This window comes from Protopterus annectens, chromosome 4.part0 (assembly GCF_019279795.1).
Source record: "Protopterus annectens isolate FY-2018-M chromosome 4.part0, PAN1.0, whole genome shotgun sequence".
NCBI lineage: Eukaryota > Metazoa > Chordata > Ceratodontiformes > Protopteridae > Protopterus > Protopterus annectens.
In genome coordinates, this window is record NC_056733.1 from 654,385,992 (window position 1) to 654,413,156 (window position 27,165).

The following is a 27,165-nucleotide window of genomic DNA, read 5'->3' on the forward strand; positions in this document are numbered from 1 at the left end:
CACATTCTATTGGGGTCTTTAATGGTCTACTTATAATTAAGGATTAATGTCACTGTTCAGTTCAGCTCTGACCTCATCTCCTAAGTATCAGATACAGTAAACATCTTATTGTATTAAGTGGGGCATTACTGTGACACTACTGGTATTATCTTGGATAGGACTGCCTCCTATCTATCCAAACACACACACAGTGGTCCGCCCTCATTAAGCACTTTATTCCTTCCAACAATCTCTTCACAATAGTGCATGCCCTGCTCCCCTTCCAACTGGATTGCTTTAACAGTCTATGCCTACAGCTTTCAGATTCAAAGCCTAAGTGCCTGTAGCTACTTACTAGGTATCTAGATCCCAACACATTATACCAGTTCTGCGTACAAATTAAGTCCTGATGTTTGTGTATTTAGCATTACATGACTTAGGTGCACCCTATCTTAAGATTTGCTGACCTAGTACTGGCTCCCATGTTCCCTATACACAGCCTCTCTGGGGGCTGCTGGTTGTTCTGAAGACCCAAGTTGAGCAGCATTCAGCATCAGGCCTTTACCCATTTATTTATTTATTTTATCTATCGACACTTGTTTACTCGGAAAATCCAATTGAGCTGTGCCATTTTTCAGTGGAGGCCTGGAGAGAAAAGCTCCATTATGCAGACATCATGGACATCATTTGCACTGTTTCATCATTTACAGTCAGTTTCATTTCTAAGCAACAGTTCCATTATTCAGAAATCCTTGATATCAATTACACAATTTACAGTTTTGAATAAAAGTAATAATTACATGGTTTGTATATGAATACATTTTTTTAATACAGAGAGGCATATGAAGTGCAATATCATCAGTATGCATAGACTGTCAGGTTTGACATAAGCATATATGTTACTACAAAGACTTGTTCAAAATTTAGGACATAGAAAGATAAAGAGTCAGAACAGCTCAAAGAAAGGAATGAGGGGAAGAAGAGCAAGGTAGACAGAGATGAGGTGATACAGTAAGGTACAGTTGCCACAATAGTCCATTAAATTTTGGGCAGCACAGTAGTACCAATTTAGCGAGGGATGGTGCAGGTGCACAGCCATTTTGTAGGTGTTGCTTCAGTTGGCATTTAAAGTCTTTCAGGTTGCAGACTGTTCTTAACTGGAGTGGGATGGTACTCCAGCTATTAGCAATGTAGTGTGAAAACAGGGAGCATCCTGCATTGTTATGTTTAGTTATGGAGAGTAATGATTTGTCAGTGGAGTGTAGAGGTCTCTTAGTAGTTTTAGGTTGAATGAAGGAGAGAAGAGATGGGAATTTTTCAGGGTTGTGCAGTAGTTTGAAGGTTGTAATTAATTGTGAGTACAATAGAGAATTATTTGCTACAAGCCATTTTAGTTGTTTTAAAGAGTCAGTGATGTGATCTATACTGTTGGTTGCGAATTTGACTACTTTATCAAAGCATTGTAGCACTAAGGGATGCACATCTGGAACTTGCAGCCTGGTTGACTTAGGGCATCCCCCACATTAAGTGGCTTCAAATTCTCCCTAAAAACATACCCATTCAAGCTGGCCTTTATTTAATTAAATATTAATCTTGTTCAGCTGCTGTTTTCAACATACTCCCTGTCCCTTAAAAATTATTTTAACTTGCCTTTGAATAAATATTTCTCGCCCAGCTGTTCTTTTTAGTCGACTTTCTCTTTTTACTGTTTTCCCTTTTAAATGTTGTGCTAATTTACACACACACTAACACACGCACCCCACTATGTATATATATATATATATATATATATATATATATATATATATATAAAGGGAAAAAGAGATGGATTTATGGAAATTGATCAAAATGCTGAAAGATCAACACATTAATCATCAATCCCAACATATTAAGCAACCAAAACACAGAAAATCTAAGATCTCAAAAGGAAAAAAAGACATTATGTTCTTACCATAATGTTCCATCTGAGTTGTTGCTTTTTTATTCGTCTTCAACGTGTGGAAGGTAGATTTGAAGCTTTTGTCATGGCAAAATGCTTTCTTAGTAGCCATCACTTCATCTAAAAGACTGAACTTCAAGCATTATCTATCAAGTCACCCTATTTGTTTTTTTCACAAAGATAGAGTGACATTGCGTATCAACCCTTTTTTATTACAGAGAAAATTTCTGATCTGACTCAGCCGTATACTATAACTCTAGGATCTGAAAATCTAAGCTCCTCCCCTACCCATAATGCCCTGCCTTCCCTTCATCCCTCAGACTGAGTTTGCTGCTCACAAGGTAACTAAGTTATAAATACAGGGTAAAAACCTATGTCCCTGAATAGAATAGTAGTAGTAGTACTTCAGGAGCTCAAAATGGATACAGGAGTGACAAAAAAACAACATCCACCAGGTCTCCAGAGAGGAAGAACTTAGAAGGGGGATGGAGGGAGGAAAGGTTGAAGACGAATGAAAAAGCAACAACTCGGATGGAACATTATGGTAGGAACATAACTTCTCTATCTGAAGTTGTATTTTTTCATTTGATCTTCAACCTGTGGAACAGAGTACCCAGCTACATAAATCTTGGGAGGCCCTTACAGAAGGATATTCCAGAATACAGCAGAACCAAATGAGGCTCTGTTTCTGGAAATAATGTCCGATTTGTAATGAGATATAAAAGTTTGTGAATTTGACCAAGTAGCTGCAGAGCAAATAATCATCAATAGGAACTCTAGACCAGAAAGCAACGGAAGTGGGTTCTAACCTAGTAGCTTTGATGGGTACAGGCAAAGGTATTCCCCTAATAGAGTAAACCAGTGAAATGCAGCTTATAATCCAATTTGCCAGATTAACTTTGGAAATTGGTTTCCCAAATGTAGTCTTTGAATATGAAATAAAAAGCTGGTCAGACTTTCTAAAGTGTTTAGTCCTAGCCAAACAAAAACTCAATTGTCTACGCACATCTAGCACATGGAGTTTGTATTCTTCTTTGTTTTGGAAATTAGGGAAGAAAACTGGAAGACTGACGACATGGTTAATGTTAGCCTCAGAAGCAACCTTGGGCAGCAAAGAAGGGTTGGTAAGCAATGTCACTCTATCTTTGTGGAAGATCAAATAGGGTGACCTGATACATAATGCTTGAAGTTCAGACACTCTTTTAGCTGAAGTGATGGCTTATAAGAAAGCAGTTTTCCATGACAAACGATTCAAATCAACCTTGCACAGGTTGAAGATCAAATGAAAACCAACTTCAGATCAACCAGTTTCTTTTTGTGATCCATGAACGCTACCCACTTAATTTCAGACATAATTTGTCTGAATAGTGGTAGTGCTATGGAAAAGGTTTTTGTAAGGTAAGGCATAGGGTTAGGGGTAGGGCTGGCATGCATTAGTAAGGTGCAGGGGGGCTTATGCTTGGACACAAACCACACATCAACACATCCACAATACTATGTCTACTCCCTTACTTAGCTCTTTAACCATAACCTGCAATCAGACGTACACACTCTCAACCCCTTGTCCAGGAACTTTCAAAATATCTTAAGGGTTCAGCACTAGCATACGACCAACTCAACATACTACATCCCAACAAAGTTGGGAATTTACATAATGGTTAAGGTGTTCACCTCACTCACATCCATCCATTCACCTAACCCTTAGTACATCCCTAACCTACTAGCACTCAAACCCCCAAATCCGCACTCACTTTTAGAAATTCATCTTTCTGCTTTACACATCACCAGCACTCAACCAAGTCTGTTTTTAACAATATGTACATTCAGCAAATCAATCACGCACTTCATTCTATTTGCACAAAAGCAACTCAAAAACATATGCATGCATATACACACACTTCTTTTACTGTTATATACCCTATTGTATAACCTCTCATTTATTCTAGACATGTTGTACTACTTTCAGAGTGCTTAGATATAAGCAATTTAATAAATATAAATCTGAAAAACTGTTTAGGAAATTATGGTAGCCAGGCCAAATACGCCAACTGTTTTTCTTTCTTGAATGGAGATCAGACCCTTAAGGAATTTCCTGGGTAAAGAGTACAATTTTCTTGTGATCTACTGATATTAAAGCATTAACAACAATCAAGTATACCTTTACTGTAAAGACGCGGGGGGGGGGGTCCAAAGTTTACAAAATAAAAATTAAAAGGTCAAATGAAACAGGCAAGGTAGATCTGCTTTTGAAAGCAAGAAATCATCAAACGTACATCATAAAGAAAATATTTTCCCACCTGAAATCAAAACATTCTGGCATAAGGCTTTCTGGGAATCCCACATAATGTGAGCACTGAAAAACTGTAACAGAGAAGTATGAGGTAAATACAAGGCCTTGGCCATTTTTGTCATGGCTGAAGGTTAGACTCTAAATTCCAGGAAAAATAAGAACTAGAGATGCTACAATCTCTTAAAAGTCCAAGTCTAGACTGTTCACATCAGTATGCATACTGCGAGAAATGTGCAAAAATAGCAGTATGCCATCATCTTCTTCTGATAAGCCAAACATCCTGATGCACTAAGAAAGCACTTTCTATAGAAACCATTCAATAAAGCCCTGGTTAATCTTGCTAGAAAAACTGTCACAAGGGCACTCTCTTTCCTCATAATATGACCTACTGAGAGAGTTAAGTGCAAACCTCTACAGAGAACATAATTTTGTATGCATCATGCCACTATTATAATTGCATTTCACTACTTAAATGTCTGTGCTTATTACAAAATCCTATAAATAAGTAGTCCTACCTTATTATATGTATATGGAGTAGGTGAGGTAGGTATTATTCCAGATTTTTCTTTCTGATGTCTCCTTTGTGCCTCCAGAACCTGTTCAAGAAAAACAAATAAATAAAAAAAAATACAGGAAACCAAAATGAAACCTACAATTCACATCAAATGCAACATGTCCAAGTCTTAACTGAGTGCTGTGGCTGGCTGCATGCTGCATAATGCAAACTCAAGTCTGCACCTACCTTAGAAAGGCCTACGCAGCATCATGACAGGGACATGGAGATAATGGGGAAGGGATTAACCGAATCCCAAAAAGAACAAAAGTCAGTAAATTTCTTCCACAGTCTACAGAAGGTGATAATTTTTATAGTTTTACTCATATATTTGAAAGAGGATGTAGACAATATGATGGTGACCAAGGGCTCTGGGTATGGTTCCTGGCCCCCTTACTCCATGGTGAAGCTGTAACCGTGGTTTCCAAATTGTCTGATACTGATTGTTTAAATTATGACAAAGTTAAACAACTTTTATTGGAATGTTTTAAGTTAACACCTGATGCTTAAAAAAAAGTTTTGTGAGCATACACATAAGGCAGATGAAAGTGTATGTCATTATACTGTTGAGCTAAGCAGTTATTTTCATAGGTGGGTGAGTGGGTGTCAAGTCACCACTTTTGAAAGGCTTTCAGACCTTTTGGTGAGGTAACAAGCCCTAGCATTTTGTCTATGGACATGAGAATCTGGTTGGCAGACTGGGAGTGTAACACTGCAGATGAGCTGGGGAGAAAAGGGGATCTCTACTTAGCAAACAGGGCACCACTGAAAAAGAAGGGGATACCCAGTGCTACACATGGATGTAAGGGAACCCATGCTGGGCAGCATAAACCACCCCAACAGAGTCCACCAGTAACAGGAGAAGCCCCTTGTTCAGGTATATAGCCAGGATCAAGGCTTAGATGTTATAAATGTAACCAGATGGGCCATGTAGCGTACAAATGTCCACTGAAGCAAGATGGGGAACAAAAGGTGGGGGCACCAGCAAATGGGAATAACAGCGTAACAGTTCTAAGTTGTCTGGAGACAACAGGGGTATCAAACTATCACCAGAGTTTGTATCCTATCTTAGTGAACGGAAAACAGGCCATTGCTAATAGAGACACAGCCTCTGACATAATCCCTTGTGAAGCCTGCAGTGGTTAAAGAGGACCAGTACTTGCTTGGGCAGTCCACTCCAGTCAGAGCTTTAGGAGGGGACCCCATTCCAAACACCTCTGGCCAGGGTCCACCTTAACTTGGAGGGTGGAAAAGGAAGCAAGCAAGTAGGAGTGTGTGAGGATATCCCAGCAGATGTATTGATAGGGAATGATTTTGATAATGCAGTACCTTGTGTGCATGCAGTTACATGCATTCAGGCTTGGAGACAGGCATGTGGGTCTGGTAGCCTGTGGGGTGGACCCAGATAGACTTCACGCCTGCAGCTGGGGCTGGTGATGTGGGTACTTCAGGGAGGGCACTACCCTGTAGCAGTGAGCCTGAAGGTTAGCACAGCTGCTGATAGGTACTGATGTTCCCTTGGACAGGGTGACTGCAAGGGTAAGGTGAGTGTTAGTAGCCAAGCTGACAGTGCTGCACCGCTGTCAGAAGATACCAGACTTCCTGTGGAAGGGGAGACAGAAAAGGTCACAAAGGCAGAGTTGAGACAGGCTCAGCTCTCGGATCCTACACTACCAAGGCTTGAGGGAGGTAGCTAATGGAAGCACCTGATTCTCAAGAAAAGGGAAGTCTGTATACTGAAACAAAGGGTTACTGTACAGAGAGTGGACCCCTGAGGGAAGGCTAGAGGTGAGGTAATACAGCAGTTGGTAGTGCTTACAGCCTTACCATCTGGCACTTCAAGCCATAGCCCATGACACTCCTTTTGCAGGCCATATGAGCATACAGCGTACCAAGAGAAGTATTATGCAGAATGTTTTTTGGCCTAGGATTGCAAGGGATGTAAAAGGGTACTGCAGGAGCTGTGTGCAATGCCAAAAAGTAGGCAAGGCAGGAGACAAGGTTAAATCTCCTTTGATGCCTTTGCCTGTGATTAAGGAGCTGTTTTAAAGGGTAGTTATGGATATTGTGAGGCCTCTGCATACCCCAAGTTTCACAGGGAAAAATATATCCCAGTGGTAGTAGATTATGCTACTAGATACCCTGAGGTGGTGGCTCTGTCCTCGAATGAGGCAGAGAAAGTGGCAAATGCTTTGTTAGACATTTTCAGCAGAGTAGGTTTCCACATTTTTTTCACCCTTTGAGTTACTGTATGGGCACAGGGTAAGGGGACCCTTGGATATGATTTGTGATGAGTGGGAGGGTGAGTGTGAATCACGCAAGGAGTCTGTTGTGGCATATGTCCTAAACCTCAGGACACAGCTTAGGGAGCCCATGGGCTTGGCCCAGAAGAACCCGGCAGGAGCCCAACAGCAGAAAAAGGTCTAGTGTGACAGGAATGCTCGAGCCTAAGAGTATGCTGTGGGACAGCAGGTTATGGTGCTCATTCCTGTCAGACACAATAAGCTGCAGGTAGCTTGGGAAGGACCATTCAAAATGGTAAGGAAGGTCAGTGATGTTAATTACATGGCAGAACTACTAGGCAAGAGGCAGGGGCACAAACTGAACCATGTTAATATGGTGAAGCCCCACCATGATAGGGAGGCCCTTAGGCTAAGTATTTGCAGTGAGTGGCAGGAGGAGTCTGAGGGGTATCTGGTGACTGATCTCCTCAGTGAGGCTCAGACTGACTCCTCAGTGGAAGGGGTAGGAGTTTCCCAGTGGTTATCCCCCACTCAGGTTCAAGAAATCCGAGCAGTGTTACAGGACTTTGGAGACATGTTCACTGGGAAACTTGGGTGCACCCATCTGGGGCAGCACCATAGTGGGGTCAGCAATGCCAATGCAGATGGGATCCTCTGGGCAGGTTACTGGTTAATGTATTCCCAGGCAGGCTAATTTCTCTCAAACAATGCTTTTCCAGGGTCACTTGAAAAACTAGCTTGACTCTTCAAAGGGTGGGAGAGATGTGATGATGTGGGGGAGTGGCAACTATGCCAGACAGAGTAATGCAGTGCATGTGTAACACATGCCAGCATCACTAGCTAGAGTTTGCAAATAATTTTATGTCATTTGGATATCAAACTGATTTGTACAGATTCTTGTGTTAAAAATATATCAACAGTGGGTCCTGCTGGACAGAAAAGAGATACACATGTGTGGCAGACTATATTGTAATGGATTAAATGTATATATGCTAACAAAGGATTCTGGAAGGGAAGGGGTCAAGCTCAACCTAGCTAACCTTAAGAAAAGCACACTGAAATTAAATGACTTGATTTAGGCCATAAAGATTTTATCTCACAGGCCTGAATACAGCCAGAGACACAATGTCTGGGCTGGAATCCTGCTCTTATTGCTAACCTGGGGTGCCAGAGAATGGCTGGTCAGTCTTTGCATGAAGGATGAAAGAGTTGGAATTGTTCTACAGTCTCCAGATACTGGAATAAGCTTCAGCAACGCTCTAGGTGTGTATTGTGAAACACCTGTGCTAGAGCCTGGCTCAGCTTCTAGTCAGAAGGGATAGTGTGGGAAGCACAGAATCAGCTGACCAGATATGATGTTATTCTTTAGCAGGCACTGAAATTGTATTTAGATATTAGTGAGAGATTTTTTTTTTTTTAGAAGCAGTCTCTGTACGAGATTTTAAATGAAAGGGTGTATAGTTTGTTGCTCTTATTTTGCCTCTGTCGCACTTTCAACTCACTGCTTGCAGGTCTGTTTTCTCCCTCTGTAATAAGTAATTCTGACGATAACAAGTGGTTTCTCTAAGCCCATTTTCTACCTGTGAGCACTACAAATCTGCCTAGCGTGTATTCCCTTTGCCACCTTTAAGGCAGGATACCTATTACAGTCATCAGGCCACATATTATCATAGCTTAGTAGTGCAGCATTCTACCTTATAATTGTTATTAAGGAACAATCTATTACCTAACTCTGCAGTGTTCCCTAAGCTACTACTGCTGTAACCTCCCACCACTGGATGACTGAACATAACGCTGTATGATATCTGACAGATCCACACCCAAGTATCTGTTTTATTTGTTTTCTTTTTACATTTGCAATATGTTGAGAATAACTGCTGTATAAAAGTGTGCTGTACGATGTAGAAGCCTTGCTACTAGTGACTTTCAGCACTGATTTCTTATTACTGTCAGGGCGCTAGTGCCATTGCAGACTGTGTTATTACCTTCACATTTATGGTTGATGATCCAAAACTGGTATTGACTATTCTCAGTTAACTTGTAGGTTAACTACTAAGGTGACTGCTATTTTTTCACTGCTAGTTAATTGCACTGTTACATACTGTATTGTAAGGAACAGAAAATGGTAAATTGCTTCTTTATTTTGATATACTGTAACTGCTAGTTGGATTGTACTCCCAGTCTAGTTGCAGTGTTAGTCCTCTTTTTATGTCTTCTGCCTCACCTGGCACCCACTCACTGCCCTCACCACAACTTTGTCTCCAATATAATATTTGCATTCTTAGCATTCTAATCATTTCCCCTCACAATTAACCACTCCTCTCCCCCTCATTTTAATGTTATTTCGTCTTTCTTTTAGGGCAAAGCTCACAGCATATAGCCTAAACATCTGTCCTAATCCTCAACCTCGCTGCACCAAACACTGATACCCTTGGAAACATATTAAGCTCTGCAACTCCCTAACAGGACACTAGAAAAAGATGAAGAACGTATGTTCCTCACTGTAATATATCTACACTGTAATCCCCTAATCAACTACCTCCACACCACCAGAAACTGCTCTTCCTCCACCTTCTCCTTAGCCTCTCTCCATCGACCAGTTTGACCATATAGCAGTAGTCCTGTTGGACTAGTTCACCAAACCCAGGCCTCCTTATCTTACTCCCCCATTCCACTTTGCTCCTCCCCATCTCCTCTTTTTCCTCTACACTCACTACCCACTTTTGACCTGACTGTTTCCTTTCTGCTGTGCTCCTAAAATCTTTCTACCTCTGCTACCCTCCCTTGCCACACCCCCACTCCTCCACTTTAGTACACTGTCCAAATGTCTTCCTCCTCCTCCATTAGACCTCTTTTTTTCTGTCCCTATTGCATTCCTCCCTCCTCTACATCTAAATAACTCACCTGCATCTTCTCAAGTCTGCTCAGCTCTCCTCTTCACTGATTGTTTTTTTTCTTAGCTAAAAGCTCTGACTCAGGTGTAGTAGCCCCACTCTATTTGCCCTTGCTACGCTCAGGTTCACTCCACTCCTCTACCCTACCCCCTTTTCCCACCCACCCCTGCTTACTCTAGATTCTATACCTTAAACTCTACACTAGGACCTCCCCCATCTCCAATCTTCCAAACACAGCATACTCTGCTTTAACCACTGAGACTTCCCCAACCCAAACCAACCCTTTAACACACACCTACTCCTTTTCCTAATTATCTATTCAATCCACTCTCCTAGCATCCTCACTTTCTCCTACACACTTTCACAATATGCAACTTCACTTCCTCCTACCATCTATCTTGTTCATCCTCTCCTGGCTATCCTCTTATCACACTAACCTTGATAACCCTCCCATATCCCCTACTCTCCCCCACATCATACCCACCCCCAACAATTTGTCCATCATTCCCATTTCACCCTCTCTATATAACACTGTGTGTATTCATTATCACAAATTTAAATTCATTAACCTCACACTCTCCCCCTCTAAACAGAAACTTAAACTCATTATCTACCACCTCTTTTGCACTAAACCTGCCATACACCTCCTATCACTCTCCTACCAGATGGGGACATCCACCCCAACCCTGGTCCACTAACTCCATCCAATCCTACTAACTCCACACCATTACATAGTCACCTAATCCCAACCTCCCCATCAAAATTCCTTTCCATCTACTCTATAAACCTACAAAGTCTCACAAATAAAATTACAGATTTACATGCATGGATTGCTAGCTACTCTCCCCACATCTTACCCCTAACAGAAACATGGCTCAAACCCCATATTACAAATGCACAAATCATTCCACCAGGGTATAACCTATTGCGGCAAGACAGACTATCCAAAAAAGGTGGTGGTGTAGCTATCTTACACTCACAACATCTTAACATTACCCCTATCTCAATTCCCCTCCCAGATTTCTCTTCTGCAGAACTCATCTTCCTTAACTGCCACCTTAATCCACACAGGAAAATTGCAATTGCATCCATTTATATCCCTCCAGGTAATAATATCCAGCACTTGAATATGTACTAGCCTGGACTTCACAGAATCTATCATATGAAACAATACTACTTGGGGATGTTAACATTGACTGGAACAAACTCTCCCCCCTCTCCCCTAGTCTTAGCATTAACCTTTTTGGATTCAGCCAACTTATTTCTACTCCCACCCATATCAACAAAAACTCCAGCTCCATACTAGACTGGATCATAACCTCTAATCCTCATCAATACCAGAATCCCAGTACCCTACCCGACTCATTAAGTGATCACCTCCCAACCTCTATACAAAGGATACCTCCTCTTACCTCTAAAACCCAGCTTCATAGAGACTGCCAAAACCTTGCAAATTGCAATGCAAAGTTGTTCAACCAACTATTGTCTCTCATAGACTGGTCCCACCTTTTCAACCTTCCCCTAAATAAAGCTGTTCATGAATTTAATAACATTTTTCTAAACAGCCTAAACTCTCTCACTCTCATAAGAAATATAAGTATCAAATCTAATCCCACAACCTGGCTCTCCAAACATACCCTCTCCACCATGAAGCACAAGGATTCCACCTGGAAAAAAATGGTCAAAGACGAAATCTCCCACTCTCTTTCTCAAATTTAAAGAACTAAAAAAACTCACAAAAAAAATCATCATCCAAGACAAGAAAAACTACTACCTAGAGGCCCAATCCACCCATACTTCCAACCCTAAAAACTTTTGGCACTCCATAAATAATATTCTCTACCCAGGAAAACCTTCTACCCCTAACCCTTTCCCTGATAAATCTTTATAGAAATAGCCTCCCTAATAAATAACTTCTTCATAGAGACAATCCGCAAATTAATCCCTCCTAACACCAACCACTCTCATACCCCCACCCCTACCATCCACCAACCCCAACTTTACCTTTTCCTTGAAACCAGTTCCCACAGCCTACATAAAATCCCTTCTGCTGAAGCTTAAGCCATGCTCTCCCTCATTTGACAATTTAACCCCCCATTTTTCAAACTTGCAGCCAATAACATAGCTTATTCCAGTATCCATCCTTATAAATCACTCCATTAAAGAATCCATAGTCCCAGACATCTGGAAGTCCTTCTATACAATTCCACTTCATAAAGGAGGTAACTCCACTGACCCAGCTAATTTCCACCTTATAGCCATCCTCTCACCTCTTTCTAAAATCCTAGAAAAGTGCATTCACTCTCAGCTTCTCAAATACTTACTCCATGAAAACCTCCTCACCCCTCTCAACACAGATTTGGGCCCCACCACAGCAATTCTTTACGTTACACAGACCATAACCAAAGCCAGGGATGAAAACAAACTGGAGTCATACCTATTCCTTGAACTAAGGCTTTTGACACTGTCTTTCACCCTAAGATTCTTAACAAACTAACCGAACTCAACCTCTCTGCTTCCACTATTAACTGGTTCTCTAGCTATCTTACTAACCGGCAGAAATCTGTTAGATGGATGTCCACCTGCTCTCCCTTCTTACCTACCAACACAGGTGTACCCCAAGGATCCATCCTAGTCCCCCTTCTCTAATATTTTTACTAATAACCTTCACTCCGCTTGCTACACATCTACACTAATCTAACACGCAGGTGTCTCTACTCATCACCCTCTCCAACAACCCTATTGATCTCCACTCCCTGACACACACCTCTTTCAACCCATTGAACACTGGCTAATTAATAATCAACTTATCCTTAACCCCCAAAAAACAAGCTACTCCTCTTCCTCCCAAAATCAATGGCCAGTCTTAGGACATCATACACAATAATTCATGCTGACTCTCATACCAAACTGCTGGGGGTCACTATTGATGATCATCTGAAATTTCACATTCACATACAACAGTCCATAAAATAGACCAACCAAAAGTTTGGAGTGTTGTACAGAAACAAAAAATTCTTACCTATTGCTTGTAGGACCTTCTTTGCCCAAGCCTACCTCCTCCCGTGCCTTCTCTATGCCTCCCCTATTTTTATCCATCTCCAAGCAAACCTTTTAACTAAACTCAATCATACAACCACATAGCTAGAATTGTCAGCAACCTACCATACAAATCAAACCATTGCCTTGCCCTTAGACAACTTCATTGGCTTGAATTCCCTCAACTTCTACTACTATCTCAGCTTCAAATGACACATTCCTTACTATATAAACCTGCCAGCTGCCCCTCCCCATCTAACCTCTTATCCCCTTACAAACCTTCTCGGTCCCTCCGCACTACTGACCAAAACCTACTGGACACCTATAGACCCAATAAAACCATAGGCAAACTGCTTTACAAATGCTCTATGTCTCAAACATTGAACAAGCTCCCTAACCATCTATGCTCTAACCACTCTCCCAATATTTTCAAAAGAGAACTGAAGAGTTACCTGGCTAACTCTCCATCTTGTACCTGTCACCACCCCACCTAACTATAACCCACCCAGTTTCTCTAGATCACATATTTACTTGTTGCTTTTATATGCACCTTTTAATTGTTGATTGTCCTCATTTAATGACTTCATCATACTATGAACATTAAATCTTCTATAACACATGTATATATTGCATACCTTTGTGGATATTTTGCATCTCATTTCCTTTATTCCGATGATTATAGTATTGCTGTACATTTATGTAACTTGTTTTTCTTTATATGGAGCTTTTCACCTGGGGTCTCCACTGAAAATTGGCCACCAGCCCCATTACACCAACCCGTGTAACAAAGGACAAATAAATAAATAAGATGTGATAGTGACACTCAGCACTCTGTTTTGGAACTGACAAGACCACTCACCCACTTCATCTTGCCTTGCTTTAGTAAGTAACCAGGGAATAGTAATTATTCAGTCAGTTAGGAAAATATAGTGAGACTAGTTAAATATTGTTTCTCTGTATCTGTCTGAATCATTCCATCTTTGTTTATTCTTCATATTTCCTGTGAATTGAAACTCTGGTGTTTATTTTAAATAGAATTTCAGTATTTTCACGCTCTCTATTTTATTTATTATTAAGTATATTTAAACCTTTCATTGTGGCTGGTCTTTTAGAAAACAGTTTAACCTTTAAGAGTAATTGCATTTATTTGGTGGCACTGTGGCTTTATGCTCCTGAAAGTGTTGCTGCTTGGTTTATATTACCATTTGTAGAAGTATTAATTGTAAGAGTAATTGGGTACCCTGGTAAGAGCCTTAAAGTAGTTGGCTGGTGGCAGTGAATCTGCCTTACAGTCTGGGTGAAGGTGGTATAGCAGGTAAATCTGTGCCAGCCTTTCCCACGCGTACGTGTGTGAAAATCAAATCTCAAAGAGTGAGTGTGTCAGCTACTTGGAACAGGGACACAGAGCACTGACTTCTGCAGTGAGAAAGGTAGAGTCTTACTTGGGGTCTGAAGAGGAAAACCCAGTCCCAGGACTGGAGTGTGCTCCCTGTGTGCTCTTAAGGGAAATTGTGCTTGGTGCAGAGAGCTACATCTGAAAATACCAGGTGTATTCATTTCTGTTCTAAGTGGACTTTCTCCATTGGTGAGGATTGAGGCTCAGGCTCCTTGATTACTGGCCCAGAGAAGGACGTCTCACAAACACACACACACACACACACACACACACACACACACACACACACACACACACACCTACCTCAGAACTGAATGTCCCAGGAGGAAATCCAGCCTAAGAAAGGTAGGGTTTGACCATCCAAGGGAAAGAACCAAACCACCAGGGGAAGAAAGGAGGGACTGGAATACTGTAACAGAGAAGAGAAGGACATCTATCATTACGGTAAGATTTTACACAACTATTTTATGTCCTCCTACTCATCTGTTGCAGTATTCTGAACATGAGGAAGAATACAAGAGCTCATGAAGAGAGGGTGAGGAGGAAGTAGCCGTTGAGCTCTCCTGAAAGCCATGGAGTATGGCTCTATTGCAAACCCTGCCCTAGACTCAGAAATGCCTTCCAATTTGTAATGTTTAGTGAAGATATGCACAGAAGTCCATATAGCCGCTTCAAGAATAGAATTAGAAGTTATGTACTCACCATAATGTTCCATCTGAGTAGGTGTATTCATTTGTCTGCAACCTGTGGGTTATGGATCCGATATCGGATCCGAACCGGCATGGTTTACCAGCTATGGATCCAAGCTCTCAGCTCCTCCCCTCACCCATAATGCCCTGCTCTACCCTCATGACCTCAGATCGAGTTTGCCAACAGCAAGAACACCCTGAAAAGGGTAACACACCATATGCAGGAAACTGAAAGGCCAGGGGGATAGGAGGGCGGGATGGTTGCAGACAAATGAATACACCTACTCAGATGGAACGTTATGGTGAGTACATAACTTCTAAATCTGAAGTAGGAGATTCATTTGTCTGCAACCTGTGGGACAGAGTCCCCAGCTACCTGAATCTTGGGCAGCCATCATGGAAGGATATTCCGGAGCACCGCGGAGCCAAATGATGCTCTACCCCTAGATGCAAGATCCAACTTATAGTGGGAAATAAAAGTATGAGATGAAGCCCACTTGGCTGCTGCACAAATATCATCTAGAGGAATCCTAGCCTTAAAGGCTGCCGAGGTAGAGACTGACCGGGTTGAATGGGCATGTACACCCTCCGGTGCGGGCCTTCCTGAAGCTTGATAAGCCAATAAGATACATTGTGAAATCCAGCGAGACAGAGAGACTTTAGAAATTGGCTTGCCCAAATTAAATTTAGCAAAGGAAATGAACAACTGGTCGGATTGCCTATGACCAGCCGTTCTGTTTAGATAAAATCTAAGTTGCCTGTTGAACATCTAAGGAGTGAAGCTTGTATTCACCTTTGTTCTCATATTTAGGAAAGAAAACAGGGAGGTTAATGGACTGATTAATGTTTGCTTCAGAAGCTACTTTAGGAAGAAAGGACGGGTTGGTCCTGAGATAAACACGGTCCGGATGAAAGACCAAGTAAGGAGGTTTAGCTGATAATGCTTGGAGCTCTGAAACTCTCTTGGCCGAAGTAATGGCTACTAAGAAGGCAGTCGTGAAAGACAAGAATTTGAGATCTACCGTAGCCGCCGGTTCGAAGGGGGGGGGGGCGGTCAAGGCCTGGAGAACTAAGGAAAGGTCCCAGGGAGGAACCGCTTGTTTTACATGGGGCCTGAGAAGGAAAGTACCTTTAAGGAAAATTTTACACAACTTGGCTGACATGAGTGGACTGGAGTCATGACCAATGTGATAATGTGAAATTGCCGCAAGTTGTACTTTGACTGTGGAACTGCTGGCACCATCGTTAAAAAGAGTGGTTACGAAATCAAGCACTAGAGGGAGAGGAACTGTGAAGGGGTTGAGGCCTTGCCGCTCCGCCCACAAAGAAAACCGTTTCCACTTGCTACGGTAGACTTTCCTAGTGGACGGCTTATGAGCTGCCACCAGGATCGCCTTAACAGGGGACGAAATACCGGGAGTCCTGATCAAGAGTGGAACTGGAGCAGCCAAGCGGTCAGCTTCAGGTTGTCCAGGTTCGGAGGAGATAGGCAGGATGGATGAGATATCAGATCCGGAATGGGATCTAGAATCCAAGGGGGATTCACCGAGTGAGACCTTAGGAAGGGGAACCAGATCTGTCGAGGCCAAAACAGAGCAATGAGAATCATTCTGCAACCCACCCGAGAGGCTTTCTGAAGAACTTGGAGCATCAGAGGCAAGGGTGGATAAGCATACAGAAGACCGGGTGGCCAAGCATGCACCAGAGCGTCTCTTGGGGAACCTCCTGGAGGAGGTATCAGAGCGAAAGAACTGTCGCACTTGGTGTTTGAGGGAGAGGCAAAAAGATCGCATGAAGGAGTTCCCCACCATGCGAATATGCGTTCCGCTACTTGAGTATTGAGAGACCACTTGTAAGGGGTCAGAATGGTGCAACTGAGCTTGTCTGCCAGGATGTTGGACCAACCCGGAATGTGCGTTGCTAATAGAAAGCGGTTGGTGGAGATTGCCCATTCCCAAACTCTCATGGCTTCTCGACAAAGAGGGTAAGACCTGGTTCCTCCTTGCTTGTTGATATACCAGACAACCGACATGTTGTCCGATTGAATCGCAATTGTTCCCAAGGGAAGAAAGTCCTGAAGTGCTAGCAACGCTAAGAGCACTGCTCTCATCTCTAGAACGTTGATATGCAGTAAGGTCTCTGAATCGTTCCACGTGCCTTGGATGGTCCGGCCTGCAAAATGCCCCCCCCACCCGAGGCGGGAGGCGTCCGTGGTCACCGTGGCGAGAGGGGGAGAAGCACAAAATAGGCGGCCTCCATGGAGATCTGGGGAGTGAAGCCACCACAGGAGGGACCGCTTGCAAGCCTTGCTGATCGCAATGGGATGATGCATAGGAAGAGCAAGGTACGACCACTGTACTAAGAGAGTCCACTGGAGGATGCGCATATTGAGCCTGGTGAGAGGGAGAAGTGCTATAGCAGACGCCATGGACCCTAGAGCCCTCAGGACCAACTCCGCCGGAACTGAACTTGAGTGGAGAATGGCCCGCACCTGGAGCTGCAGATTTTGAACTCTGTCCGCAGTGAGGAAGGCTTTCAAGCTCCTTGTGTCTAACCTGGCCCCTATAAAATCTAAGAGCTGTGTGGGTGCTAGGTTGGATTTCTTTGTGTTTATAGTGATGCCCAGACAGGGAGCAAGATGGAGAAAGGAGTCTCGCGCCAATAGTAGTAGATGCCTTGTTGGGGCGGTAAGGAGCCAGTCGTCCAGGTAGGGAAAGACCTGAACCCCCTGAAGCCTCAGGTGGGCCACTACCACTGCTAATACTTTGGTGAACACCCTGGGGGCTGTGGTGAGACCAAAGGGAAGGACCCGGAACTGGTAGTGACTGGCTCCCAGCCGGAAGCAGAGAAACCTCCTGGAGCGTCTGTCCATTAGAATGTGGTAGTACGCATCTTTGAGGTCTATGGAACACATCCAGTGATTTTCTCCCAAAAGGGAGAGAATAGATTGCAGAGTGACCATTCGGAACTTCTCCTTGGGAACTGCCAGGTTCAAGAGAGAAAGGTCTAAAATTGGTCTTAGATCCCCCGTCTTTTTTGGCACTAAAAAGAACCTGGAGTAGAACCCTGATCCGATCTGGTCTGGGGGGACGGGCTGGATGGCTCTTTTCTTTAGCAGATGGCCAATTTCTGCCAAAGCGGCCTCCCGTTGACCGGGTGGAACATCTGGGAGGGTCTTCAATTTTGGTAAGTGACGAAATGGGATGCGGTATCCTCTGGATATGATCTGGAGAACCCAGCGGTCTGATGTTATGGACTCCCATGCCGCTAGGTGCCCCGAAAAACGTCCCCCGACTGCCTCCAGAGTGGAGCAGCCGGGCAACCCCTCAGGGTTGCTGCGCGGGTCGTTCAGAGAAGGGTTCTCTGGACCCGAAGTTCCTGGGAGCCCCTCTGCCTCTAGGGCGGCATCCTCCCTGTCCTCCTCTGCCACGGAAGGACTGGTTGTCCGGAGCAGGCTGGGATTGCTGCGACTTCCGGAACCACATCTTCTTCTGACCCTTTTGGTTCCTAGAATAGGGCCTCTGGGGTGCAGAGAAGCGGATTCCGACGGCAGACAGCGTCTTCCCGTCCTTCTCGCTCTGGGTCAAAGTGTCGCGAACGGTTTTGCCAAAGAGGGCAGAACCATCAAAGGGGGCGTTCGCAAATGACGCTTTGAAGGGCTCAGAAAAATCGCAATGACGGAGCCAGGCCTGACGTCTAGTGACTAGACCTGCCCCTGCGGCTCTAGCGGCGCCTTCCGTAGCATGGGAGAGTAGCCGCATAGAGGTATTGGTAACTGATCTAAGAGTGGCCATGCGGGTGGAGTGCAGCACTTTGTCCTCCTCCGACATGGACTCTGGGGGAGATGCAGCGTATTCTTTAATAAGATCGCGCTGCATCCTGATTACGTGTGCCAGGTAGTTCAGCGCCCTTACCGAGAAGGTCGCTGAACTAAACATCCGCTTCCCCAAGCGGTACATCATCCGAGACTCCTTGCTCGGGGGATGGACTGAGGGACTCTCCTGAGCAAGTTCCCTCTTGGTGGCCGCCGGCGTCAACATGGCATCTACCGGAGGCCCCTTACTCCAATGGGCACGGTCAGCCGGTGGACTGAGGATCCGGTCGGGCCTCTTAGGGATTGGCTCCACGGTGTCCGGTTCCTTCCACGCCCTGGTGGTGATGAGGTCCACCAGGGGGTCGGCAGGAGGGGACACCCAAGAGGTAGACGGGCCCGCTTCAAATGCCTCCAAGAACACGGACTCGTCCGAGGAAGACTTGGGGGCAGACCACCCCCCCCCTTATGCGAAGCATTTCCATGATGTCTCCAAATGAGACATCCTCGGGGGGTGACCGTGGGGAGCCTTCCCCTTCCTCCAAATCCGTGTCTTCCGTGAGAGACTCGGGGAGTCAATGTGCCTCCTTTTGCACGTATGCTTGCGAGGAACATCCTCTGGGGGCTGTCAGAGGACTCCTCGCAAGCAGCAACCTGTTCCAGGGGAACAGCTTGGGGCACAGAAGTGGGCTGTCCCAAGGGCCGGATGGTAGAAGCCTGACCCAGTGCAGAGGGAGCGCGGGACGGAGCCGAAACAAGTGCCGGGGGTCCGGAGACCCTCAACAGGGCCCTCTCCACTACATCAAAAGCCGAAGGGGAGCCGACCTCGACCAAAGGATCTGACAATCGGCTCCCCCTCGGATCCGAAGAGTGGATCGGAGCCGGCGCCGGCGCCGGATCCGAAGGGACAGTGCGCTCCGACACAGACGGCGCCGAAGGAGCACTGATCCCCCCGGATCCGAGGCTCGGATCCAGGCTCCGAGAGGTCGGATCCGATGCACTCGAGGGCAGGGTCGGATCCGAAGTACCAAGTACTATCGGCGCCGACCCACCCCAGGCTCCAAAGCTGCTCGGCTCCAACTGCTCCGAACCCGGTTAGCGGGTCGGAGAAGGAGCAATTGGCTTGAAAAAGGGGGTCGAGCTCCCCCCCAGAGGGGGGGGGGAGGCAAGAGCACTCCCATCTGCATCTGGGCCTGGATGAACCTTCTCATCATCCGGTCCAGATCAGCGTCTGACAGGCTATAAGTTGATCTCGAAGAGGCTACCGAGGTAGGCCTTGAGTGCCTCCTCGATAGCCTCGACGGAGATCGGGTCTCCTCCTCCTCAGGTCCCGGTGAAAAACACACTGGAGACCGGAGCCGAGGAGGGGGAGAGCCAGCAGACAAGGAGGCCGGGGGAGAAGCCCGCTTGGCTGGCGGGGCCGAAACAGAGGTCTCGGCCCGCCGCTTGTGGTTCTTCTCCCTCCGGTCCTTCTTCCTAGCGTCCCTCTCCTCCGAACCAGAAACGGGAGGTTGAGTCCCAGGAGGAGGAGGGGGAGCCGGAGAGGGAATAACCGTGGTAACGGTTACCCCGGCGAGCGGAGGCGAGCCGAGTCCGGCAAGAGACCCGCTAAAACAAGCTTGGACCTCCGCTCCTTCAATGCCCTGGGGTTGAACCCTGCACAAATGGAACATCCAGATGTGAGGTGTTCAACCCCCAGGCATCTAACACACCGAGTGTGGCCATCAGCTGGGGAAAGCTTATGGCCACACTTGGAGCACTTAGAAAAAAAAGCTTTTGGTGTTCAGACATCCCAAAAAACAACAAATAAAGTTACTATAACTAAGGTAAAAGTAACCAAAAAACCACTCACAGGCCCAAACACACACTACGCTACCAGCGAGGGGAGGGATATAAAATTAAGTTTTAAACTCTAAAAAAAGTAATAATACAAGAGGGAAACCTACACTTTCACACAAATTTAACCAAAAAAAATCAAAATTGAGTACTTTAAACACTAAATATAGCACTTAGCTGGAGAGCTGGAAAAAACAATCTGGTCACCATGCGCGGCAAACGAGATCTGAGGTCATGAGGGTAGAGCAGGGCATTATGGGTGAGGGGAGGAGCTGAGAGCTTGGATCCATAGCTGGTAAACCATGCCGGTTCGGATCCGATATCGGATCCATAACCCACAGGTTGCAGACAAATGAATCTCCTACTTCAGATCTAGTGTTACTCCCTTGAAGAAAGCACCTGATGAGGCTTCAGCCCTAGTGGAATAGGCCTTTACAGAAGAAGCAAAGGTCTTACCATGCTTCACATAACAGAATGAAATACTCTTAGAAATCCAAGTAGAAATAGTCTGCTTGGAAACAGAAAATCCCAGAGCACTGGAATGATGGACAAAAAGCTGGTCTGATTTCCTAACAGATTTGGTCTTGTCTAAATAAAATATAAGTTGCCTACATACATCTACAGTGTGCAACACCTTATCACTAGAATTTTGTTGACAAGGAAAGGTAGGTAGGTAAATGAATGGATTGGCTGAGTGACAATTTGTTGACTACCTTGGGCATAAAAGAAAGGATGGTACACAAGAACATCCTGTCTTTATGGAAAACCAAAAAGGGAAAACAGGCTGTTAAAGAGTGGAGTTCAGACACATGTCTAGCTGAAGTTATAGCTAGAAGTGCAGTTTTCCAGGAGCAATGTTGTAGGGATGCTGATGAATCTGGCTTGACAGAAAGGAGAGTCAACTTTTCCAGTACAAAATTAAGATCCCAGGTAGGAGGGACAGGTTTCCTGGGAGGTCTAATGTGAAGGATGCCGTTAAGAAATTGTTTAGCCTCAAATCTGCTAGCTAGCAAGGGGAATAGAGGCAGGCAGGCAGAAATAGTTGTCATATGTGCCTTCACTGAAGAGTAGGACAAGCCAGCATTGAGCAATTCACACAAATAGGATATAACCAAGGGGACTTCCACTGATAGTGGATCCTGGTTTCATGAGAGATGGCAAAGTGAAAATCTCTTCCACTTGGATAGGTAAGATTTTCTGGCATTGAGTTTCCTGGTTCCTGCAGGACCGTTAGCACATCCTCAGAGAACAGTTGTCTAAAAGGAATTCAAACCCTATCACCCACAGATTCAACTGGAGGGTAGACAAGTGAGGATTGATGAGAGCTCCTTTGTCTTGTGTGAGAAGATCCACCCTGTGACGTAACTTGTGGTGAATACCCTTGGCTAAATGCAGGAGAAGGGGAAACCCCAATGCTGTCTTGGCCAAAACGGAGTCACCAGCAAGATTTTTGGTTTGTTCTGCTGAATTATGAACAGGACTTTTGGAATGATTGGGGGGGGGGGGATGCATACAGAAACATTCCCTTCCAAGAGAACAAAAGGATGTCCACCTTCCAGACTAGATGGTGTGGGAATCTGGCACAAAAATAGTGGAAGTTGTCTGTTCATGAGGAATGCAGACAGATCTACTTGAGGTATACCCCACCAGTGGACAAGTCCAGAAACACATCCCTTTGAAGCATCCATTAATGGGACTGTGTTAGGGACCTGCTCAAGGTGTCTACCACACAATTTTGGTTGGATGGAATGTACACTGCCTGAACAGTCACCCGATATTGGACTTCCAGCTCCCAAACATGGAGTGCCAGACTGCATAGTAGGTAGAATTTGGTTTCCCCCTGCTTGTTCACATACCAGAGGACCATCATATTGTCTGTGAACAGTTTTCAAGATCCTGGAAGGAAGAGAGGATGAAAGGTCTGAACGGCTAGCAGCAGTGCCCTCATCTCCTTTTCACTGTGTTCCCTTTGCTGATAGGGGGGCCATATCCCTTGACCTTTCAAGTTCCTGAAAGCTGCCACCCAGCCTACATCTGAAGCATCTGTGAACAGCTCTTGGACTGGTGGCACAGGGTAAAAGTGGAGTCCTGGATTGAGGGGCACTTGGACCCACCACTGTAGTTCCCTTTTCAGACAGGGGATGAGAGGAACTGGAAAGTCCAGAGGATGTGAATACTATGTCCAGACTGAAGTTAGGAACCACTGGAGTTTATTCATGTAAAGTTTTGCCAAAGGTAGCATTGGAATAGTGGATGCCATGAATCCCAAAACCCTGAGGAACTCATTGGCTGAGAGGAAATGGAAAGTCCAGAGGATGTAAATGTGATGTCCAGACTGACTTTAGGAACCACTGGAGTTTTTTCGTGTGAAGTTTCGCCAAAGGTAGCATTGGAATAGTGGATGCCATGAATTCCAAAACCCTGAGGAACTCTTTGGCTGAGATGTGAAGGGGCAGAAGGTTTTTGAAGTAGGACATGATGTCCTGTGCATTCTGAGGAGGAAGAGAGACTCCACGAGGTCTATCTGAATCCTGCTTACCAGGAAGATGTGATCCTGAGAGGGGAAGAGAACAGATTTTTTTGTAGTCTACAAGGACCATCCTTTCTGGGCACTATGAACATTCTGGAGTAGAAAGTCCTTCCTTTTTGGTCTTGAGGAATGTCCCGAATGGTCCCTTGTCTTCACAAATCTAGAAATACCTGTAGAAAGAAGGGTAGCTGTCCCTTTGGTGGCTGAGAGGTGCCCTTGAAGGAAGGTAGTGTAACCCACACCAGAAAGTATCCTTTTTGAATGACAGAGAGAACCCAGGAGTCTTGAGTTATGCTTTCCCAGACTGGCAAAGACAGAGACAGGCACTGACAAAGCAGAATGTGGGTGAGGTGGTTTGGACAGTCATACGGAACCAGGCTTGTCTGGAAAGGGCCACTTCTGAGCCAGAGTTGCAGGGGCAGCCCTGGACTGCTGAGGCCTCCTACCATCATTTTTGTTTTAGGCAGTGGAGGGCAGGAGTGCCTACATACAAAAGCAATTTTTGCTGGGCAATTGTGCTGAAATGTAGGCACTGGGGAGACAAAGTTGTATTTCAGTTCTTGCAATTCCTTTCCCTTTTCCTGCAGATATTTAAATAGATTAGCAGCTGCATGGCCAAACAATGCAGAGTTGTGCAAAGGGATATCAATAAGCTTAGATTTAATGTCGTCTGGTAATGGCTGGTATCTTAACCAGAAGAATCTCCTTAAGAGAGCCAGAGGCAGCTGCTCTGGCAGAACCCTCTGCACTATCACAGCTGCATTTGATGGAGTAGCAGGCTACCTGTGAGGAGGCTCCAAGCAAAGGCACAGCTGAGGTTTTATTCTATGAGTCAGACAAATCAGAAATTACCTGGGAGAGTTGAGACAGAAGCTCTAGGGCAAATCTGGTTATGTGTGTTTGGTGATTAATGGCTCTGTATGCTAAGGTGGGTGACGTGCACACTTTCTTGCCATCCCTTCTAGGATCCTGTTGTCCTTATCTGAAGGAAGGAGAGAGGCTGAAGGCAGCAACCTGGATGGTTTGTCCGAAGCGACTGAAATAACCGAGGGGTCTGCTTAAGGGCATTTAAACAGGAACTTACAGTCCAAGAGGCTGGGAATCGGAGCCCCTGGAGGCAGAGGCAAAGGCATCTAGAAAAGCAGGTAACACAGGAGGAATAGCAGAAGGGCTGGGTGTTTCCACCTACAGCAGTTCACAGTATCGCTTTTGTACTTCAGATACCATTTGAAATGATTTCTCATTTTGACTAGGGTCTCATCAAAAGAGAGTTCTATCATGGGTGAGTCAGTTCCATTGGAGTCCTCCAGGGAAGTGCAGTCTAGGAGGGGAGGGAATCTGTGAGGAATAGGCCAGAGATTCCTCTTCTGAGGATGCTTCTTCATCTGAAGAAACCTCTTCCCTAACTCTTTTACGTGGAGGTGCTTTGCAGGGTGGAGTACGGACTGAAACATCTGAGGAGAGCTCAAGGGCCATAAGGGCCTTGAAAAGGTCTTGGACGAAATGTTCTCAATCACTATGAGGTTCCTTTTGAGGATACAAATTTTGAGTTTTCTGCTTCTTCTTTTGATGCAGGTCTGAACTATGTAACGAAGGTAGTCCAGATGTTGGCCTACATTCAATAATATCCAAGTGAATTTCCTCCTGTACCAGGATCTGAGGTCTCCCCCTTAGGGCCTTTGGTTATCATGAGCCTTGGCTCCCCCTGTACATCCGAGACAGATGCCTGCTCAGCCTCTAAAGAAGTGCCTGCAGTCGGATCCAAGGCAGCCTCAACATTGGGCTCAGCCTGTGATCTGGAACCAGGAACTGTATGCATCTCCAGGCTCTCATCTGCCTTAGGAGGGACGTCCATAGTAAGAAGAAGTTTCAGGCCTCAGCTTTTTGGCCTTCTACTTAGTGATCAACTCAACCTCAGGTATTGAAAATCTCTCAAATGCACTTTTAGCTAGTACTTTAAGCACTGGTTTTCCAAATAAATGGCTAAGGAGGAAAGTCTTCTACTTAGGGTCTTGGGCACAAAGGCCTGGCAAATGAGGAAGGATTTGTGGCCGTGGGTAGAACCTAGACAGAACAAACACTGAAGATGGCTATCTTTATGTAAACTTTGTCTTCCACACTGGCATTTGTCTTTTTTGGATGACATGAACCCTACCACAAAACAGTAGCAAAAGAAACAAGATTTCAGCAATGGGGCATTTATCTGAGAAATTTGCTGGAACACAGCTAACAGCTCAATGACCAGACCGACGTTCGAAGGTGGCGTTTGGACTGGTGGCAGAGAAGTTCTGATGTAGGTGCATGAGTACATCACTTTTATGGCCAAAGTACGACAGCAGCCTATGTGCGACGTACCACGCATCTCACTGTAGTGAGAGACTTTTGTATACTGGCCAATATCGGGTCTTCTACGGGGGAGATCTCCCTCATGTTAAGAATACTGCAACAGATGAATAGAAGAACATCAACTGTTATGGGTAAATGAAACTTACACAATTGTACCACATTCATCAGTCCCACTGCTGAAATAGCAGGTGGGTAGAATATCATACCTTAGCTAACTTGGGAGAGGAAGAATATGGATCCAGGAGCACCTGGAGAATGGTCCTAGCAAAACCAGTCCTGGATCTAAATGAAAAAGCCAGTATGTAATTACTTGAAGAGTAATATACAGAGGACCACACAGCTGTCTTTAGAATGCTAGCAAAATCTACCCTTTTCCTATAAGCCATCAAATATTACAAGACCTAGAGTGCGCTTTAATACTGACTGCTACTGAATTATCATCGTGGGTATTACAAAAGGCAAGGTGGAAATAATCTGTTTGACATGGGTTGTCTTTTCTTAAGCCCAACATGAGAAATATACAGTTGATTGGCTTTTCTAAAGGACTCAGTTCTGTCAAGTCAGTACTTGAGCTGCCTATACATGTCAAGAGTATGTGAAATCTTTTTTATTTCATGATTCTGACAGGACAGAACTCTGGGAGATTTACAGTCCGACTCAAATAACTCTAAAACAACTTTGGGCACAAATGAGGAATTTGTTCTTACAGATCTTAAATGCAAATGAGATAGGGTTTACCCACCAAGACAGCTAGCAACTCAAACACTGATCTTGAAGATGTCACAGCAAATAGAAGAATATCCATGAAATTCATTTGTCAACAGAATGGGTTATTTACTCAGTCATGTGTTCCTGCATGGCTTTTTATATTAAAAAGACACTCCCCCGGATTTATTATTCCTCTGTGCAAGACTAGCTTAGTCCTCCACGGAGACGGGTGTTAAGGAGCAGGACGGCAGCGCGCCATGTATAGTAATGAGGTGCGCTGCCTGAGTTTCTAATCTTACAAGGAGCGTGTAAGAGTGCAGGGGGCATGTCTGAGAGCAGAGCTCTCAGAATATACACCCCCCCACAATGAACAACAGCAGAAAGGGGTAAGAAATGAGTGAGACTGCTCATAGGTGTCCGCATATCCCCACCAACATTCCCCCTCGTGTACAACAGCAAGTAATTACAAATAAAATGAACAAACCCTGTATTTATTTTTATTTTAAAATCCGATTAAAGCTAATCGTAGGTGCGTGGGTGTGCCAATCGCTTAGCTACAATTAATGCAGCTCAAATGGCTGAAGAGGATAACAGGGAAGATATATGCAAATGAAGCAGCATAGCAACAGTGTAGTGGGCAGAGCATTCGCCCTATTAGCAGGCATTCCCGGTTCGAGTCCCACTGCAGCACATTCCATTTTCCATGGCAAAGCATGTTATGACTAATATTTATGTTGCATAATCCATTAAATAACATATTTTATGAACTGGAGTACTGCAGTAAATGCACATGTGAGATGTCAGTGACATAATGAATAAAGCAGTAGAACGCATGTTTAAGCACTAATAAGCAGTAGTAAGCACATTTAAGCACTAGTAGGCAAGCTTAAGCCTGTTTGTGTGATGGGAAGC

The 27,165-nt window shown here is 44.7% G+C and overlaps 1 protein-coding gene across 1 annotated transcript in view; it reads right to left on the minus strand.

Moving 5' to 3' along the window:
• MAPKAPK5 (MAPK activated protein kinase 5) overlaps nt 1–27,165 on the minus strand; it is a 1,432,063-nt gene that overhangs the window by 825,713 nt on the left and 579,185 nt on the right. Inside the window, exon 8 of the mRNA XM_044068618.1 lies at nt 4,724–4,804. Within this exon, the coding sequence (XP_043924553.1) occupies nt 4,724–4,804 (81 nt within the window). The remainder of the gene's footprint in view (nt 1–4,723; nt 4,805–27,165) is intronic.